Genomic DNA, 21,524 nt, shown 5'->3' on the forward strand with positions numbered 1-21,524 from the left:
TTCACTCAGTAAGCATTTAGCTTTATTTTCAAAATAAGACATTTTTAATACTAGAGATTTAATGCTTTACTTTTCTCTTAGGACCATTAAAAAATCTTTTGTTTCAAATGCCTAAAATATTGCCCAGATGATTATTATAAAAACAAGTAGGAGTGTGAAGCTTGAGGCCTTAAAATTTTCTACCAAGTATGTTCAAAAGACATAAAAGCCCAGTTTATCTTTATGGAGCTACAAGGAATGACCTAAGATTCATCTCCCAGTGGGAGTAGAGACCCAAAACTGACTGTGGTGGTTTAACTAGTCGAGCACAATACAAAAGCAAGGATGTCTGACTATTGTCTTCAGGAAGAGATTCGGTCAGTGCCTGGTTGTTCTGGGAAGGCTATTCCTAAACCCAGTGGGCATGGCAGTTGAATGGTGTAACAATGCACTGGGCCTCTGGCCACAATTTGCCATGTCATTAAAATTCTCAAGTTAGGGATGTAAAACTGTTCCAAGTACATGAACTGCTAATATATTTCCAAGCCAGAAAGAAAAAAATTGATTATGATTTAGCCTTTTAATTTAGATTAGGTTACTGTATTTAATAGTCTTCAATCCTCCAATTATAATATACTCTTTTGCTAAGGCTGAAAAGGTGCTATAAAGTTATTACTAAATTACTTTCTTAGGGTGTTTGCATTTTATCTGTTGCTATTGCAGCCTCCTCAGGTATCGCTTTTACTACCTTCCTGAACTCAGAATCACAGGACGTCAAAGCTGGAAGATACCTTACCAGTGATTGATTAGGACAGCAATGTCCTTTAGAACTTTCTGCAGATAAAAATGGTCTATATCTGTGTTGTCCAATCCAGGTGCTACTAGCCACATGTGGCTGTTGAGTACTTAAAATGTCACTAACAACAGAATTTTCTATTTTATTTCAGTTAATTTAAGTTTATACAGCCATGTGTGGGTGACTGGCTACTATACTGGACAATACAGTTCTAGACCGATCCCTCCCATGTCCTTCAGTTTACAGTGACGGGAGACTCAGGAGTGATTTATCCACATTATAGATCCCTAATACACCATCATCCCCCTCCTTCCCAATAGCTCCTATTCATCACTTAACTGCTTTCCTTTCCACTGGAATGTCTTCCTTAGCCTGCTATCTTTCCTGATGGTTTCCTCTTTTTCAGCAATGGCAAACAAATTCCACAAAATGATTGTACTCCCTACTTTAAGATAAAAATGAGATTAATATTTAGGCCATTCTAGCAGTAGTGGTGGAAAACAAATAGTATTGTTTTAGTTATTAATTTCAAAAGCAGCTTTAACTTAACACAATGTATCTGGTAGGTTTCTGCTGTGTCATCTGCATGCTACGGAATGGGAAACGAAGGCAGAGAAAAATGTGAATGTTTAGGGGCACACAAGAGGCTCAGTTGGTTGAGTGTGTGATTCTTGATTTCGGCTCAGGTCGTGATCTCATGGTTCGTGAGTTCGACTCCTATGTCGGGCTCTGCACTGACAGCACAGAACCTGCTTGGGAGTCTCTCTCTCTGCCCCTTCACACTTGTGTGCGCCTGCTTGGGATCTCTGTTTCTCTCAAAGTAAATAAATAAACTTAAAAAGAAAGTGAATGTTTGCCCAAAGTTGTACACTGAGCGGTCAAGTAACAGGGAGAGCTGAGAAGTAGCATTCGCTGCCTTTCCACCAAGAAAATGGCTATTTTGGGCTGCAAGTCAGCAGTATGTCAACAGACAAGGCTTTCTGAAATAACTTTTAACTCTTCCCAAGAAACTGAACTAATTTAGAAATAAAAGGAAACTTTCTCAGGTAGATTCTCTGGTGCCGGAGAAATGTTTAATGACTGAAGCTTTGCCTGCACTCAGGTTACTCAGTGTCTAAGGCGGATTCTCTGGGAACTAATGAGGCCTGAGGAGCTAAGAACGGTTCCTTCACCATCTTAGTAGAGCTTATTGGCTGTATGAATTCTCTGATGTCTGATAAGGGCCGAACTCACGCGGAAGGGCCTCCCGCACTCCTCACATTCATAGGGTTTTTCACCCGTGTGGATTCTCTGGTGCTGAATAAGACCTGTGCGCCCACTAAAATCTTTCCCACACTCTTCACATTTATAAGGTTTCACTCCAGTGTGTACTCTGTGATGTCCGAGGAGATGGGAGCGCTGAATGAAGGCCTTCCCGCATTCGTCGCACTTGTAGGGTTTCTCTCCAGTGTGAGTCCTCCTGTGTTTGCTGAGGTCTGAGCTGTGACTGAAACTCTTCCCGCAGTCCTCGCACGTGTAGCGCCTTCTTTCCCTCTGCGGCCACTCCACTCTGCCCTTGCTTTCAGTAGCATCTCTGGGTTCAGGAGGCAGAGGAATGTCTTTGTTAAGTCTGTCATTTACCTTGCCAAGGAACTGTGTGTCCTTGGACGTATCTTCCTTCTGGGACAACACTTCATTCTTAGTGCTGGTTTCATCACCTGTAACCAAACACAAAGGTGTCCTAATCTAAGTTTGAGAAAGAACACATGAACGCTCTAAATGTGTTATAAAAGTCACAATGCACAAACCAGAGATTTGGCACCATCAAATCATACCGACGATATAAGGAAGAAATTAAGAGGCGAGCGGGGAAGCCGGTGGCAGGGTTATTTGGGAAGAGATTAAGAAGAGGGAAGGCAGTGATGCGGATTGAAGGGTCACCTGGCAATCTCGTGCACAGGCAGAGTGCTGAGCGGTAAATGAGGACTACGGATATGCTGGGGATAACGAAGATGGACAGACAGGGGGTCAGAGAACAGACGGGGAGGGAGCTGAGAGTTTGGGAGAAACACGTCAGGGCCTGAAACATAGGTGGTTAAGTGGGAGAAGATAGTGGGATTAGGGATCTGAACTGAATGTAGTGAGTAGGAACCGTATGAAGGATAATAATCAGTTAAAAGCAGGTTGAGAGCATGCAGGGCAGGATAGAGGAAGTGACAATGGATGGTCTGGTGTGTGTCCATCCTGAAACGTGATTTGCATCAGAATCACATGGATGGCTTCTTAAACCAGAATACTAGGCTTCCCACTCAGCTTTGATAAAGCTGGAGTAGAGCTCAAAAATTTGCATTTCTAACAAGTTTCCTGGTGGGAGAGATACTACGGATTCAGGGACCACATCTTGAGAACCAACGGGGTAGGTATTTTTCAAGGTCCAACTCAAATACTCTCTCCTCCAGGAAGTCTTCCCTAAATCTCCCAAATTGGCTCTTTTCCCTCTTCCTGATCACTAAGTCCTCAACCTCATGCTTTGCATACAATAACACACAATAGCAAGTACTCAGTAAATATTTGAGTTGAACTTTGTAAGAAAATAGCTGTTTTGATGATTTGGAGGGCGTAGAAAGCGTCACCTATTCAGTCATGCTGTGACTACCATCTCAATGAACCTAGGAATCCTAACAGTGCAGCTGTCATTTAGTTAGTCCTCAGGGGCTCACTTGGCCTGAAGGAAGCAGCAGCAAGAGCTCCCAGGGCATCTCAGTGCCTGGGTTGGGCTGGAAACTCTGGCTCACGTGGTTCACTGATGCCAAGCCACAAAGCCCACTCTTCACCGTCCTCACCGTGTCCCCCTTGCTCCCAATTGTCCTCAGATCTGTTCCTCCTGAAAAATCAGTTTTTAAAACCAGGCAGTAGACTTTCTCAAAGTTTGGATATTTGCTCAAAGATGATACTGTTTTGGAATGTAAATGCCATGTTATCCTTGGCTAGAAATTATAAGGACTAAATTAGAGCCAGAAGATCAAGATTCCAGTCCTGGACTGATCAATGTTTAAATTCTGGCAGGTGATAACTATTTTGGTTTCCTTCTCACCTCTTGCCTTCTTTACCCATTGTTTGATCAGGTGAGGGAAGATAGGATAAAGCATTTGTAAAAGTATAACGTGTGACAGAAGTATTGCTAGGTTAGCAGGGTAAGAGTGATCAAGCAAATCATGGAAATCAGAGACACCTCCTACCATGAAAAGAAGTATTCTGAAACATCAGCATTAGCCTCAACAGCTTCTTTACATATAGCTGTCACCAGGGGCTGGCTTTCCTGGGGCTTACTGATGAATATTAACAACAACAACAACAACAACAAAAGACACAGAGTTTGCCCTAAATGGTCAGTTCACCATCTTCAGTGTAATCTACCAGTCCTCAGGATAAGTCTCTCCCCCACAGCTTTGGGAGAAATCCAGAGAAAAATCTCATCAGGACTTCAAAGGTTTTTTTGTTTTTTTTTTTTAATACAAGGTCAGCAACTGAAATTATAATCCTCTCCCTTAGATCTGCAACTGAACAATATAAAGAATATCGTATGGACATTGTCAAATGTGAGCTTTTTCATCTCATGGACCTCAGTCTACTTCTTGGTCAGCTGGAATTCAGGGTCTTGTTTATGTATGTCTTCTAAGTGCTAGTCTCAGGCTAATACGATTCCAAGAGACCTTTTTTCAGAACGGACAAAATGAAAAATACTGGGTTCTGACATCTGCCAGGGCTGTCCTTCCAATGTTATTTTGGCATGTGTAATACCTAGAGTCCCTATCAGTTACAATTTGAGATTCACCCAGCCCTGCTGGTCACTGAGAGGAGATGTCCACAAAGCTCATTTGATCACCATGCATACAGCTTGCTTGACAGTCTGGGGAGAAAGAACAAGGTTAAATGCTGAGTGAAACTGGAACAAACTGTCATTTCTTGCTAATGGAGAGTCAGTGCTGTAAGTTAATAGCATGCCCAGTACTTCAAAATGAAATACTTTAAAAATGTGTTACACAAAGAGGGGCACCTGGGTGGCTCAGTCGGTTAAGTGCCCCACTTCAGCTCAGGTCACGATCTCACAGTTCATGGGTTCGAGCCCTGCATGGGGCTCTGTGCTGACAGCTTGGAGCCTGGAGCCTGCTTTGGATTCTGTGCCTCCCTCTCTGTCGACCCCTCTCCTGCTCATGCTCTGTTTCTCTCAAAAATAAATAAACATTAAAAAAAAGTCTCTCTGTTTAACAATAAATTATTTTTAAAAGATAGTGGCTTTTGGGTATGTTATTGTGATGACTTTTAACAACCATTCTGGACCAGCAGGCAGGAGGCCCAGCGTCTGACTATAATCTCAGCTCTGCCTATAACTCTGGAGACTCAGACAAGTCACAACCACTGTGGTGTATTTCTTCACCAGTAAAATGAGGATTTGGACCAGATGTTACATGCTTTTAATAAAGTTGAAAGACATGTCTTAAAATGTATTATGATTTCTGCAGGGTTTTTTTTGTTTTGTTTTGGTGGGTTTTGTTAGTTTTTTGCTTCTCAGTTTTGGGGAGTGTGGTGGTGGGGACACAGATAAAAACTGTATATGGCCCTTGGTGCTGTATCTTAGAAAAAAAGTCCTACTTACACTGTTCAGTGCAGACAAACAGGATTCTGTAAGAATTCTCAGACCTCATAGAATAGCTAGATTTCATAAAGCGCCTTTCAGTAGATTATATTAAGGGAAGACAATTTCTATTTTCCCTTGACAAGTTATTTTGATAGTAGCACGTATGTAAGCCTCTACAATTTTAGGGTTAGGAACTGTATTTTTCTGAATTTATAACACGTAGAGTGAAAGTAGTCCAGAGATATCATTAAAAAAACAAAGAAAGACCGACCATCTAGAACTTAAAGTTTTGCAGACTATCCATCATAAGCAATAATTCTGTGTTCTATACTGAGAATTTAGCATGTTGACATGTTAAAATATTCTTGTGACCTATCAAATTTGTTTTGAAGATTTTAAAAAATGTTTTTTAATTTATTTTGAGAGAGAGAGAGGGAGGGAGGAGTGGGGGAGGGGCAGAGAGAGAAGGAGAGAATCCCAAGCAGGCTCCTTGCTGTCAGTGCAGAGCCCAACGCGGGGCTCAATCTCACCATGAGATCCTGACCTGAGCTGAAGTTGGATGCTTAACTGACTGAGCCACCCAGGCACACCAGTTCTTTTTTTTTTTTTTTTCCCCTAATTTATTTATTTATTTAGGGGGAGAGAGAGAGGGAATCCCAAGCATGATCCATGCTGTCAGTTCAGAGCCTGACTCGGGCCTCGATCCCACGAACTGTGAAAGCATGACCTGAGATGAAATCCAGAGTCAGGAGCTTAGCCCACAGAGCCACCCAGGTGCCCTCTTACCAGTTCGTATCTTGTGTCTCAGCACCGGCCACAGCTGGCTGAAGCTCCTGGTGTCCAGTGAGGCCACCCTCTTCCGCTTCCGTGTCTCTTCCTTTTCTGACAGTCCCTGATCTGTCTCCTTTACAGAATCCTCTTCCTCCCCCCCCAAATTCACACGGTGGCATGCCTCAAAAATTTACATGTGCCTCTCTTCTCTTCACTTGGTACGTTCTTCTTGGTCAATTTCATCTACAGCCATGTCTTCTATCATCTACTCAGGGGCAATTCCCAAATCTCTTTTCTCCTCCCACATCTTCCTCCTGTACCTAGAATCATATTTTAAATTGTACTGCCTACAGAATTGTATTTGGATGTTTCAGAGACAGCAAATTCGTATGTATAAAAACCGAACCTACTCTAAATCTTCACACATAGATACATCCACCTTCTGATTTTTCGCTCACTCACTGACACCATTATCTGCCAGCTGCCCAAGTCGCAAACTTTGGTTTTATTACAACAGTCCCTCACCGCCAATATCCAGTCAGATATGTTCACTAATCAATGAATAATATGGATCTCTTGAATTTCCTCCTACCTCTCTCCAGCCTTAGTCTACCATGCTCTATATCTGAAAGTGGTCTCCCCTCACCCTGCCCTGTGTTTATATCTTTTCTCCTTACTATAGTTGTGCGCTCATTCACTTACAGGCTTTGGAAAATAGAGAAGAATATGTCACTTGTGATTTCATTAGCTTCAAATAATCTTTGACTACATTTGGAGGTATCATTCCAATGTTTTCCTTTGTAACTTTAAAAAAAAGTAGAATCACTGATAGTGATTTTTAAAAACTCAAATCTGGGGCGCCTGGGTGGCTCAGTTGGTTAAGCATCCGACTTCAGCTCAGGTCATGATCTCACGGTTTGTGAGTCTGAGCCCCGCGTCAGGCTCTGTGCTGATAGCTTGGAGCCTGGAGCCTGCCTCGGATTCTGTGTCTCCTCTCTCTGCCCCTCCCCAACTGGTGCTCTGTCTCTCTAGGTCTCTCAAAAAATAAATAAATGTAAAAAAAATTAAAAATAAATAAATAAATAAATAAATAAATAAATAAATAAAAAAAACCTCAAATCTGTGTCACCCACTTCTCTATTTAATGTAACAGACCTCCATCTCTGATAGGATGAAGTTCTGTTCCTCAGCATGGTATCCAGGAACTTTCACCATTGGCCTTGCATTTTTCCCTTCTACAAAATTCTCTTCATCAAAATCAAAAACACCTCACAGCAACTGTTGTTCTTAGAATGCTTTCATGCTGCTTCCCCACCCCCCACACTGTTCTCTCTGCCTGGGATGCTTCCCTTCCCACCCATGTGACCATCTCAGCTCAAGCAAACCCACTCTGATACTCCTGCAGGCCAACCACAGGGACAGCTGTCCTGTTTTGGGCAGGTTATAGCATAATTGCTCACTTCTCTGTTTCTTGAAGAGGAGTCTCACCCTTGTATTCCTAACATCTAGCATGGCCCCTAGCATATCGCAGCTGCTCAACAACGTTTATAAAAGAAGAATGAACAGAAGAGGAAGTCTCGGTCTCACCTTCAAAGCTAACAAATATCCAACACTACACTCGAAAGCACTAAGAGACTCTTTTAAGTTATACATAATTGAATGCCATCTTTCCAGGTATCAGCTAGAAAGATCTTCACTTAAAATCATTTTTCAGATTAGACAAATCACCTGGCAGGGAGCCTAGAGAATGAAAAAACCATACTGGTAAAATTTACAGCAGTGAGAATGAATCCATAACAGACTGGAGTATAAATACTGCGCCAGGTGGGAAGAGCCTCTTGAGAAAGGACAGAGAGCATTGAGGAAAAAAACAAAAAAACAAAAAAAAACAACTCCAGTGTTTGGGCAAAACTGGGATTTAAAGTTTGTTTACTTTTGGGTGCCAGGGAGGCTCAGTCGGTTGAGCGTCTTTTTTTTTTAATTTAAAAATTTTTTTTAACGTTTATTTATTTTAGACACAAAGAGAGACAGAGCATGAACGGGGGGAGGGGCAGAGAGAGAGGGAGACACAGAATCTGAAACAGGCTTCAGGCTCTAAGCTGTCAGCACAGAGCCTGACGTGGGGCTTGAACTCATGGACCGGGAGATCACGACCTGAGCTGAAGTCGGACACTTAACCGACTGAGCCACCCAGGCACCCCGAGCATCTGACTCTTGATTTCAGCTCAGATCATGATCTCACAGTCCCTGGGTCTGAGCCGCACATTGGGCTCCATGCTGACAGTGCAGATCCTGCTTGGGATTCTGTCTCCTTCTCTCTCTGCTCCTCCCCCACTTGCTCATGCTCCCTCTCTCAAAATGAATAAATAAACTTAAAAAAAAAAAAGTGATTAAGGGGCACCTGGGTGGCCCAGTCGGTTGAGCGTCTGACTTTGGCTCAGGTCATGATCTCGCGGTCCGTGAGTTCGAGCCCCGCGTCGGGCTCTGTGCTGACGGCTCGGAGCCTGGAGCCTGCCTCGAATTCTGTGTCTGCCTCTCTCTCAGCCCCTCCCCCACTCATGCTCTGTCTCTGTCAAAAATAAATAAAAACATTAAAAATAAACATAGGAGGAAGAGATGCCAATAGTACACATGTACACAGAAAAGGCCACGTAAAGACACAGCAAGTCTGTGAGTCAAGGAGGGAGGCCTCACCAGAAACCAGGCCTGCTGACACCTTGATCTTGGACTTCCAGAACGGTGAGAAAATAAGTTTCTGTGTTTAAGTCACACAGAAATGGTGGTATTCTGTTTCAGGAGCCCTACTAGACTAATACAGAGTGTCATACAAATTCTCCTGCTCAAAATGTAAATTTAAGAGAATTCAGAACTAGAATAATAACAGATAGATATTTAAGATAACATTAATTATTAAAGTGTTTGTTTATTTTAAGAGAGAGAGAGAGAGCGTGCGAGCGAGCATGAGCAGGGGACAGGGGCAGAGAGAGAGAATCCCAAACAGGCTCTGAGCCCTGAGCAGTGCTTGATCCCATGAACTATGAGATCATGACCTGAGCTAAAATCAAGAGTTGGATGCTTAACTGACCTAGCCACCCAGGTGCCCCAGAAATGTAAGGTGTTATTAACTTGAATGAGTATTTAAATTCCATCCCCCATCCACTGGGCCAAGTAGCAGCTTTTAAGTCTAATGAAAAAGTAAATTTTCATAGTTCTTTCCATGATAAGGCAACACTAGGAAGGGAGGTAAAATCTTCCAGAGTGAGGTGGAGGATAAACAGGAAAACTCGAAAAGGAGATGATCAGAGTGAGAAAGTTCCTGTCCAACACAAGGAACCACATATTCCCTCACACACATAAAGTCTTGCTCCTTACCATTCCTCTGGGGATCCCCAGATTCCTGCTCCTCATGGATCTTCTTGGGATGGAGCCGGACAGTCAGTGACTCATGGGGCCTTCCCAAAGGGGCCAACTTGTCCAAGAGCGTGTCCTGTCTTTCTGAATTGGCTGGGACCTGGAGACAATGAAACATTGACTGGGCCGGTAAAAGGCAGATTTTGTGAAAGAACTTAAAGACCTTTAGAGAAAAGATCAAAAGAAGCATTTGCCAGGGACAGGAACACAAAAGGGAAAAATTCTCATTCAATTGCAAAGGGCAACAAATGACTAATCTCTGTACTTCAGGCCACTGGAGAGGGAAATTCTCACAAGGACCCGCAGAAGTACAGGATCACGATCTTGGGATTTGGAAAGAATCTTAAAAATTATCTAGCCCAACTTCCACCAAACAGGGGCACTTCTCTAACTCCTTTGTCCAATATGATAGCCACAAGCACAACGTGCTTACTGAGCACTTGAAATGTAGTTAGCAGGAACTGAGATATGCAAAGGGTAAAATACACAATGAATTTTGAAAGTAATACAAAAAAGAATGTAAAATAGCTCATTTTTTATAGTATCTACATGATTACTTTGGGATAAGTATGTATATTATTAAATATAAGATTACATATATATAAAAGTGTATATATATATGTGTGTGTATATACATATATATATACACACACACACATATACATATACATGTATACACACACACATATATATATATATATACACGGTTTTTTAGTATTTATTTTTGAGAAAGAGACAGAGTGTGAGCCGGGGAGGGGCAGAGAGACGGAGACAGAATCTGAAGCAGGCTCCGATGCTCTAAGTCACCAACCAGGTTATTATGACCTGAGCCAAAGTCGGATGCTTAACTGACTGAGCTACCCGGCGTCCCGCTTTGGGTTAAATATATTTAATTTCATTTGGTTTCATTTTTTAAAATGTAGCTACTAGAAAACTTTAACTACACATGTGGCTCACAGTATAATTCTATTGGGCAGTGCTGTTCTGTAACACTCTTGACATCTACTTGAACCCACCTTAAGTATTTTCCTATGAAAAGGGAGGGTTTTCTCATTTTTTAAAAAATTTTATTACCAGGTAGCCCATTTCTTAATAGTTAGCTGTGAATTTTGGAGACTTCTTTACCTCTGATACCTATTTGCCTTTCAAACTGATTCGGAATCCGTCCCCAGCGTCTTTACTGAACTACACTTGAGTTATTCGACATCGGCAGCCAGGTCCCTTCCTAAGCCTTGTTCTCCTCTAGGATAACATATGCAATACCTTCAGGTGTCCTTTCCCATGCCTTTTCTGCTTTGGCTCGGTGCATACACCCTCATCTCTCACAGCCTGGACACTGTCCCCTTCCCACCTGCTTCTGAGGCTCATCCAGCTCTCTCTCCAGGTCCTCCAGCACGCTCACCGCCTCCTCCCCAGTGTTTGGATGGTGCGCCTGCACCCACTGCTGCAGGTCCCTGGGAAGAATGCTCAGGAACTGCTCCAGCACCAGCAGGTCTAAAATCTGCTCCTTGGTGTGGCACTCCGGCCTCAGCCACCGGCGGCACAGCTCCCACAGCCGGGTGAGAGCCTCCCTGGGCCCGGGTGCATCCCGATAGCAGAGCCTCCTGAAGTGCTGCCGGAACACTTCCCTCTTGCGGGGGCTGTAGTTTTGTGGGCCGGGGTCCCGTCCCCGGTAACGGTCTTCCGCCTTCACTACCCCAAGTCCTCTTTGTGCCTCGGGTTCCAGGGCTGCGGCCATTCTGGGCTGTGCTGGAGGATAATCGTCTCTGGGGCGGATTCAAGGCCGGTCTCTGGGAAGCTTGTTTCGGAGAGAAAGTTGGAGGCGGAGAAACGACGGAAGGTGCAGCGAGCGCAAAGCCACGCTACCCCGGGCGGCCGGCGCCCTCGAAGGCTGCGCGGACGCGCACCGAGCGGGGCTGTCCTCTCTCCGGGGCTCCGGGGCAGCGGACGCTGCTTACGCAGCCCGGAGCCACAGGTGCTCACCTGCACGAAGGTCGCGCTGCTCACCGGGTTGCGTACAGGTTACCCGGGACACGCACGGCGGCTGCACAGGCCGCCGCGAAACACACGCCGCTCGGGGCTCCGCGGCTGTGGGGACCCGCCCGCCCCCGGCCCCTTCCCCGCACAGGACCCAGGAGCCAGGGCGGACTCACCTCGCCCGCGCACACGCACAGGGACCACCACCGCGATCTCCCGGTGGCCCGGAACAAAGGCTGGAAACCGGCCGGCCAATGGCGTCGGCCACGGGCACTTCCGGCCGCTCTAGGCTGCCTTGCCTCTGTGGCGGCGGCCGCACCTCCCTGCCCGCCTTCCGGGGAGGACCTGGCGGACCAGCGGGCCCTGGGCGGGGCCTGCGGCGCGTCCTGCCAGTGCTTTTTAGGTTCACTTATTAAACACGTGGTATGAAAAAACAATGCATTCACATCGTTCAGTATTTAAGAACAGTGTTCTCCAGCATTTAGTTTGACACTGTTTTTCGGGACACGCGCACGGGTGGGTAGACGCATCCGGCAGGTGCATGTTCCCCTCGCTTGTCTCCTCCTACCAACTAATACTGGAGATTGTTCATAAAGGGCTTCCTGCAGCCTCCGGCTTGCTTTTTTCTTTTCCTTTCCTTTCCTTTCTTTTTCTTTTTTTTTCTTTTTTTTTCTTTTCTTTTCTTTTCTTTTCTTTTCTTTTCTTTTCTTTTCTTTTCTTTTCTTTTCTTTTCTTTTCTTTTTCTTTTTCTTTTCTTTTTTCTTTTCCTCCTCTAAGCAATTGCATTGTACTCAATTGGTCTTATGTGCCGTCGTTTATTAATAATTACCCCATTGATAGTCATGTAGGTTGTTTCCAATCTTTTACAAACGCTGCTGCAATAAGTTACTGTAAACATACTTCTGTCTCATGTGTAAGGTTATTTCCATAGTATATATTCCTAGAAGTAGAATCAGTGGAGTATAGAGGAAGGGTATTCGTACTTTTGTAACTGGTAACATTACCAGTCATGAAACCTACTAGAGATGTTCTGGTTTACCTATATTTGGCCATATAATCTTGTAAAATATTTCGATGTTTGCTAATCTCTTGGGTTAGAAATGCATCGTTGTTGGTTTTGTTTTTTTTTTTTTCCCCCTCTTTCCCTTTCTTATACAAACCCTGATTATTCACCTACTATGCCTGGCACTGTTCTGGAAGCTGTAACTATAACAGAAGATAAGGCCCTTGCCTTCATGGATTTTATAATTTAGTGTGTGTGTGCTTGTACATATGAGGTAGGGAGGCAGGCAATAAAAAAAAAATGAGAAAAACGTATAGTGTATTAGATGGTGGATGTTACTGCCAAGCAGAAAATAAAGGAAATATGAAGTTTGGAGGGAGAAACAAGTAATGCAATTTTAAGTAGGGTGGACATGGAGGACCTCACTAGTACATTGGCATTTAAGCAAAGATTGAGGGAGATGGGTGAGTGTGTCATCAGGGTAAATTTGTTTCAGGGAGAGGATAGCAAATGCTCAGGCTGGAGTGGAGTGTGTTTGAAATATTCTAGGCACAGGGAGGAGGCTTATGTGTCCAAAACTAAGGGAAGAAGAGGGTGTTGGGAGTAGAGAGAGGGAGAGAAATGAGGGTCTTGGGTGAGTTCAAGGATCTTGCTTTTTACTCTTGGGAAGCCATTCAGAATTTCTGAGAAGAGGAGTAACATGTTCAGATACAGTTACTGAAAAGACTACCGTGTTAAAAATAAACTTGTAAGTGAAGGGGATTGGACGAGGGCAGAAGCAGGGAGATCCGTTCAAAAGCTATTACTACCTTGGAGTGGGGAGGGTTCTGAGCATGGCATAAAACCCTAAAGACATATAACTGAAAACTCATAAAGGAAAAGACGAATGTAACTGGTGATGTTAAAATTTGCAATTTCAAATGAAGAAAATAAAAACTAAGCCAGAGTAACATATGCCAGCCATCTAAAAGACACAGGACTGATTTTCCTAAAACACACAGACCTCTTACACACACACACAAAGAAAAATATCAACAAGCCAATAGAAAAATTGGCAAACTTAAGTAGACATTTATAGAACAGAAATATTAATAGACAATAATATGAAAAGGAGCTCAAGTTCACAAAGAATTTAAATTAAAACAATAACAAACTTTTCTTAAATTGTTCAAATTACTAAAGACAGAAAGATTAGTCATATTCAGTATTGGAAAGTATGTGAAAATATAGGCGTTCTTACTTTGTATATTTTTGGAAAGCAAGACTTTTTAAAATTACTACGTCCATACCTCCTGATGCAGCAACTGAGTTTCTTGGAATTATTCATGTAGAAATATTTACACAAATGTTCAAATATACACTAAGAAACATTGTTTATTTGAAGTGGGAAACCCAAATGTCCACATTTGGGAATTTAAATTTTTATATGCCCAATCTTTTTAAAGGCTAAAAACTCAAAGATACCAAAGGCATAATGAGTAAAAAAAGTAAGTTACAAAACAGTATATAATACTATTTTTACAGAATAATTGTGTTCTCAGTGATTATCACTTCAGGTAAACTTATAGGGAACCTGATTTTATACATTATATGTTTCTGTAAAACGTAACTTTTTTATTAAAAAAAAATTTAAATTGTATTTTATTAAACATTTTTTTAATGTTTATTTATTTTTGAGAGAATGAGAGAGACAGCGTGAGCAAGGGAGGGGTAGAGAGAGAGGGAGACACAGAATCCGAAGCAGGGTCCAGGCTCTGAGCTGTCAGCACAGGACTTGAATTCATGAACTGGGAGATCATGACCTGAGCTGAAGTCAGAGGCTTAACTGACTGAGCCACCCAGGTGCCCCAAAATGTAACATTTTAACAAAAGATTTTATTTTTTAAGTAATGTCTACACCCAACATGGGGCTTGAACTCATGACCCTGAGATCAAGAGTTGTAGCTCCACCAACAAAGCCAGGCAGGCATCCCTGTAAACTGTAACTTTCTACACAAACTTACTACTGCTGGCGTAACCAGGAAAGAATTATTTTAAAACATCATTCGTTCTTCACAACCTACAACTTTCCTGTTTGGGGAATGTCACCGATATCCCTTTTCTCTATGAAATTCTTTGGCTGGCAGGTCATCTGGTAAAAGGGTGTAATTCCTTTAAGATGAAGAACAGAGCCAATTTCCCTTTGCTTTGAAGGCAGATACAAGTGATGAAATACACTAGGAAGGGACATTTAGGAGATGCAGAAATGAGCAAATTCAAACTACAGAGGAAGCTCCACTATCCCCTGCTGCCCTCTTCAGTGAGTTTCTCCCTCCTTATCTAATGTATCAAATTCTCTCACTGGGTTCCAAACACAAACCCTGCTTCAGGTCCTGAACTTTTTTTTTTTAAACTTCTATCTTCCAAATTTACCACCGCACCTCCCCTGTCCCCTGAAAAAAAAACACCTCACAAAAACACTAGTAGATGGTTTTTTAAAAAATATTTTATTATTTAATTAAATGTTTTTATTTAGCTTTGAGAGAAACAGAGAAAGCGTGCAGGGAGGGGCAGGGAGACAGAGGATCCGAAGCTGGCTCTGAGCTGACGGGAGAGAGCCCAATGGAGGGCTCGAACCCACGAACGGTGAGATCATGACCTGAGACAAAGTTGGATGCTTAACAACTGAGCCACCCAGGTGCCCCACAAATGCAGTATTTTATGGGTGTATATTTTCACTTGTTTTCATTATTTAAAAAGGGAGAAAATAAATGAACAAAATGATGTGGTAAAGAAAGAATTCTTGAGACATCTTCTGCACAAACAGGTGGTTTTATTATAGCACGGAGACTGGACCTGTGGGCAGGAAGAGCCACCCGGGGATTGTGAAGACAGATTGATTATCTACTAGGGAGTTCGGGGAGATAAAGACAAAGGAAGTTTCCAAAGGGATTTTCATATGTTAAAGAAGAGTCAAAGGATCCAGCAGGTCAAGTTTTTCCCTCTAGTGAGAGGCATTAACATTGAAACAGTAGGGAGTTCCTGGAGAAATGTTACACCCTGCCTGCCTCAAGTATTTGTCAATGGCTGCAGGCTATAAGGAAATTTAATTTTATCTACATTTCCTTTTTTGCCTTTGTTCCTCACATCACTGAGCATTCAAGGAATTAGAAAAAGAAACCCCCAAGTAAAAGTTTAGAAAAATAAAAATAATTAGAAAATAGAAAAAGTGACATTAATAGATCCAAAAATGAACTATTTGTAAGCAAGTCCATTAAAAACAAAAAACCTATAGTAAATCCAATTGAGAGAAAAAATTTAAAAATTGTAAATGACAAATAGCAGATGAAGAAGAAAGTATGCTATCAAAAATTTAAAAATCTTAATGATGGGGATTTTCTGGGAAAGAACCTTTAGTTCCAAAATTTATTCAAGAAGAAAAATCAGGGTGCCTGGGTAGCTGCTAGTTAAGCATCCGACTCTTGATTTCGACTCAGGTCATGATCTCACAGTTCTTGAGTTCAAGCCCTGAATCAGGCTCTGTGCTGACAGTGTGGAGCCTGCTTGGCATTCTCAGTCTCTCTCCCCCCCCCCCCCCCCCCACTCATGTGCACGGCTCTCTCTCTCTCTCAAAATAAATAAACTTAAAAAAAAAAAGTAGTGGAAAAATCTAGGAGCACCTTGTTGGCTCAGTCAGTGGAGCATATGACTCTTGATCTCAGCGATGCAGTTTTGAGCCCCACGGTGGGTGTAGGGATTACTTAAAAAAAAAAAAAAAAGTAGAAAAACCTAAATAAACCAATCCTAAAGGAAATAATTGAAAAAGCTACCAAAGAATCATCTCCAGAAAGGCTCAATTCTGTAAATATTTTAATTTTTTAAAAGTATTTACCACATGTGTATGATGAATTCTAATGTTTTCACCTGGAATATACAGAGTAGAAAGGTGAGAATCACTCCCTTTTCATGACCTAAATACACTGTTAATATTTTGTTATTTCCAATTTTTAATATTTTAAGACTGTTTTACATATTATATTTTAAAAATACTTGTATAAGCTGTTTAACATTTAAACATAATAAAAACTTTTCATTTTATTATAAGCCCTTCGTAAGAATAAATCATATCTACATACTGTTTAAGACAATAAATTGTACCTTACAGAACAGTTGGGATGCTGACATGAGATGCAAGATGCTGGACACAACTGGTGTTCCAACAAATAACAGCCATGATTGTCAGTTTGCAAAGGACTTTTCATTTTGCTGCATCATTCATTTAGTATAAAATGGGTACTGCTATCTCACAACGCACTTTTTCCTTTTTAGGAGGAATGGGCAAATCACCCGCTTTCCAGAGAGGCCAAGAATGTCTTCCTTCTCCTGGGGAGAGTCCTTCTGCTTGGCTGGCTTTGCTAAGAAGCCGTAGAACATGGCTTTTCCATAGGACACAGGTGTCCTGTGTCCCATCACCCAGAGGCCCACACAGGGCCCGGGTCGCGGTACAAACCGCAGTGAGCTGAGATTGGGTGCGGGTCTTTCATTATCAGGGATCTGACCTCCAAGGCATAGAAATGAAGGGTGGATTAATACTGAGGGCTTCAGCCTCCAGGTCTTCCACGTTTTCACTGCCTTTGCTTCCACTTCCTGTTTGCGGTTGGTTTTTCTTGTGTCTCTGACCTTTCTCTTTCCCTGTTCATCCCTGACCCTCCCTTATTCGTAGCTTTTTCTCCCCACTCTCCCATTTGGGCCTCATTCCACGGCCTTGCCGCCCCTGTGGCTTCAGATCTTGAGCTTCTCTCCCTCAGCTGCACCTCTGCTTTGGGCCCTGAGCCTGTTCACTCCAACATTAGTGTTGACTCCCATCAGCATGCTGTTTTCATCTCACAGGAAGAACTAGTCTCCACAGGTCTGGCTAGAAGCCATCACAGTTGTCTTTCAATAAGTACCTGTACATTCTGTCTAAGGAAAATTTTACCGTGGCTTTCCTCTACCTTCAGGTGCTCAAGTATACATTTTTAAATTTATTTACTTAAGTAGGCTTCATGCCCAGCACAGTGCCCAAGAAGGGGCTTGAACTCCCTACCCTGAGATCAAGACCTGAGCGGAGATCAGGAGTCAGATGTCTAACTGACTAAGCCACCCTGGTGCTCCTTAAATCTTTTATAGTAAATCTTCAAGCTTTTGTTAGCAGAAAGCCTTTTCTTCAGAGAAAATCTTCTTGGGGGCCAGCGCCTAAAGCTAAAGTGCAGTGTTTTGGTGGCAAGGTGGTCCTGAGAAGCCCGGAGAGCAGGGCAGGGCTCACACAGGTAGGGGGAGCAGGGGGTGGTCAGGGAGCACAGGTCGCTGTGTGGTAGTGGACTGTGTCCATCCGCAGTGGGTGATAATCTGCTCCAGTCAACTCCTGCCTCGTGGGAAGGTGGCATCTAGTATTGCCACATCATGCGTTTTTGTAAGAGAATCTGGAAAGTCAGATTCGATGTGAAATCTCCAGATTTTTAAAAGTTGAAATAATTTCATGTTATCACAAAACATACTATGTGGGAAAAATGCACATGCAGGCCAAATACAGCGCCCTGGCCCGTTTGACATCTCTGGTGGAAGATATGAAAGGTCACCGGATGTGTGTGATCAACCCTCCTGCTCCATCCCATGGAACCTTCCTACCCACCCAAACGTTTATCCCAAATTACAAAGTGGTTTTTGTATTTATGTTTTTAGTGTAGACAACCGATAGGCTGAGGTCTTTTATCAAGCTAACCAAAAATTCAGGATTTTTAAAAATGTAAATCAAGTAACTCTCAACTCACACTTCAGACAAGATCATCACGCCAACTCCAAAGAAAATAGGGAGGAAAGGAGGCAGGGGAGGGAATAGCAGCATCTCTACCACCCTGGGGACATAGCTAACGGATTACAGAGATCTCCTGAGCCCCTGCTTCGAGGAGGAAAGTCTGAGGATGTGGAACGAGCCCCTCCAAGGTCCCAGGTCATCAGACGACATGCTTGTTTGGCAAGCTGTCAGGTGATTGCCTCTTTCAGCCTCCAGAAGTATTTTCAAATGACAGCGGAAACCGCAATGGTGATCACAGAATTCCCTACTTCTCCATCACGGAGACGTCCCTGTCTGACGTTCTGCAGGAAAGTGCGGATGGATAATTCTGCACCATTGCTGACATCACCAGGGCTTCTCTACAATGTGGATTCGCTGATGTACCAGGAGGTGCGAGCTCCGCCGGAAAGCTTTCCCGCACACGTCACACTCATAGGGCTTCTCCCCAGTGTGGATCCTTCGATGTCCCAGAAGATGGGAGCTATAACTGAACGCCTTCCCGCACACGTCACACTCATAGGGCCTCTCTCCACTGTGGATTCGCTGGTGCCCCACCAGGGCTGAGCTGTGACTGAAGGCCTTTCCACACTCATCACATTCATAGGGCTTCTCCCCACTGTGGATCCTGTGGTGATGGAAGAGGCCTGAGCTCTGGCTGAAGCTTTTCCCACACTCACTGCACTGGTACGGCTTCTCCCCAGTGTGCACGCGCTGGTGCTGAATCAGGTGCGAGCTCAGACAGAAAGCCTTTCCACAGACGTGACACTGGTAGGGCTTCTCTCCCGTGTGGGTCCTCTGGTGCCGAACGAGGCCGGAGCTGTAGTGAAAGGCTTTCCCACACTCACCGCACTGGAAAGGTTTTTCTCCAGTGTGGGTCCTTTGATGCTGAACAAGGTGTGAACTGTAATAAAAGGCTTTTCCACACTCATCACACTGATACGGTTTTAATCGGTTATGTATTCTCTGATGGTCAATAAGTTGGGAACTCTGGATGAAGGTTTTGCCGCACACGTTACATGAATAGGGTCTGTCTCCAGTGTGGATTCTCTTATGTCTAATGAGGCTTGAGTTTTGAGTGAATCTTCTCCCACACTCGTCACACTTATATCTTCTCTCGGTTGAAGAATTTCTCTGATATCTCTTTGTCTGTCCTTCATGTTCTTGGGTTTCTTCACAATGAGGGACTTTTCCGTTGATTTGGCCAGGTGACTTTTTTGGAGACTCTGTATCTACGGTAAGCTCCTGCTTTTGAATCGATTCTCCTTTCTCAATTCCGATTACGTCATCTGAAACAAAAGGAGAGATTTCAAACATCACTGAAACATACAGGAAGTAAAATTAAACACATCTACTACAAGTACACAGCTTAACTCTACCAACACAATTGTTCCACACCATGTGAGGAAGAAAGTGGGGGAAGGCAAAGGAAGAGGGACCAGCAGTGGCTGCACTGGCCAGGCATGGCTTGTGCAGACGGAGATGGTCAGTGGGGCGTAAGTCAACAACAGAAGAGGATCTGAGAGGACAGGGGGTTCCGAGGGAAGGCCAAAGTGGGGTTGAGATGGATGAAGGCACAGGGCTGTGAGAGGAGGGAAGCTGCCAGGGGGCCGGTGCTGATGTGGAGCTGAGAAGCAGCTCCATGCAGGGGGCCCTGAAGGCCCTTAGAGTACTGAAAAATGAGGGGTCAGAGCACAGAAAAGTATCCTATTTCCAAATACACAGAACAAGCATGTCTGGACATATGGGGCACAATAGGATATTATCATGTGGGGACAGACAGAAACTGATGTGGCCCCAAAGACATGACTACTCTTCTTGCAAAGAAAAACCTGGGAGTCTGCCCTGATGAACATGGATTCAAAAATCCTCACAAGATATTAGCCAACCGGATCCAACAATACATTAAAAAAAGTATTCACCATGACCAAGCGGGATTTATACCTGGGATGCGGGGCTGGTTCAATATCCTCAAAACAATTAACGTGACTCGTCACATCAATAAAAGAAATGACAAGAACCATATGGTCCTCTCAATACATGCAGAGAAAGCATTTGACAAAACACAGCATCCTTTCTGGATAAAAACCCTCAAGAAAGTAGGGATAGAAGCATCATACCTCGAGATCATAAAAGCCATATATGAAGGACCCAACGTTAATATCATCCAAATGGGGAAAAACTGAGAGCTCTCCCCTAAGGTCAGGAACAAGACAGGGATGTCCACTCTTGCCACTGTTATTCAACATAGTATTGGGAGTCTTCGCCTCTGCAATCAGACAACACAAAGAAATAAAACGCATCCAAATCGGCCAGGAGGAGGTCAAACTTTCACTCTTCGCAGATGACATGATACTCTGTATGGAAAACCCAAAAGATTCCACCAAAAAACTTCAAGAACTGATTCATGAATTCAGCAAAGTTGCAGAATATAAAATCAATGCACAGAAATCGGTTGCATTCCTATACATCAACAATGAAATGACAAAAAGAGAAATCAAGGAATCGATCCCATTTACAGTTGCACCAAAAACCATAAAATACCTAAGAATAAATCTAACCAAAGAGGTGAAAAATCTATACACTGAAAACTATAGAAAGCTGATGAAAGAAATTGAAGAAGACACAAGGAAATGGAAAAAGATTCCATGCTCCTGGATAGGAAGAACAAATATTGTTAAAATGTCGATACTACCCAAAGCAATCTACATATGCAATGCAATCCCTATCAAAATAACACCAGCATTCTTCACAGAGCTAGAACAAATAATCCTAAAATTTGTATGGAACCAGAAAAGACCCCGAATAGCCAAAGCGATCTTGAAAAAGAAAACCAAAGCTGGAGGCATCACAATACCAGACTTCAAGAAGTATTACAAAGCTGTAATCATTGAGACAGTATGATACTGGCACAAGAACAGACACTCAGCTCAATGGAACAGAATGGAGAACCCAGAAATGGACCCACAAACGTATGGCCAACTCATCTTTGACAAAGCAGGAAAGACTATCCAATGGAATAAAGACAGTCTCTTCAGCAAGTGGTGCTGGGAAAACTGGACAGCGACATGCAGAAGAATGAATCTGGACCACTTTCTTACACCAGACACAAAAATAAACTCAAAATGGAGGAAAGACCTCAATGGAAGACAGGAAGCCA

The 21,524-nt window shown here is 43.2% G+C and overlaps 1 protein-coding gene across 5 annotated transcripts in view; it reads right to left on the bottom strand.

Annotated features, from left to right (window-relative positions):
* ZSCAN16 (zinc finger and SCAN domain containing 16) overlaps positions 1-21,524 on the bottom strand; it is a 41,912-nt gene continuing 20,388 nt past the window's right edge. The window contains exons 1-4 of one of the 5 annotated variants that reach the window (XM_006931349.3): positions 11,729-11,850; positions 10,927-11,558; positions 9,537-9,675; positions 1-2,472 (exon numbers count right to left, since the gene is read on the bottom strand). In XM_006931349.3, the coding sequence (XP_006931411.1) occupies positions 1,952-2,472; positions 9,537-9,675; positions 10,927-11,313 (1,047 nt within the window). In that variant the 5' untranslated portion in view covers positions 11,314-11,558; positions 11,729-11,850 and the 3' untranslated portion in view covers positions 1-1,951. The other 4 variants (XM_045058456.1, XM_023254693.2, XM_045058457.1 and 1 more) reach the window with 4 other exon arrangements.

The sequence above is a fragment of the Felis catus genome, chromosome B2 (genome assembly GCF_018350175.1).
Source record: "Felis catus isolate Fca126 chromosome B2, F.catus_Fca126_mat1.0, whole genome shotgun sequence".
Lineage (NCBI taxonomy): Eukaryota > Metazoa > Chordata > Mammalia > Carnivora > Felidae > Felis > Felis catus.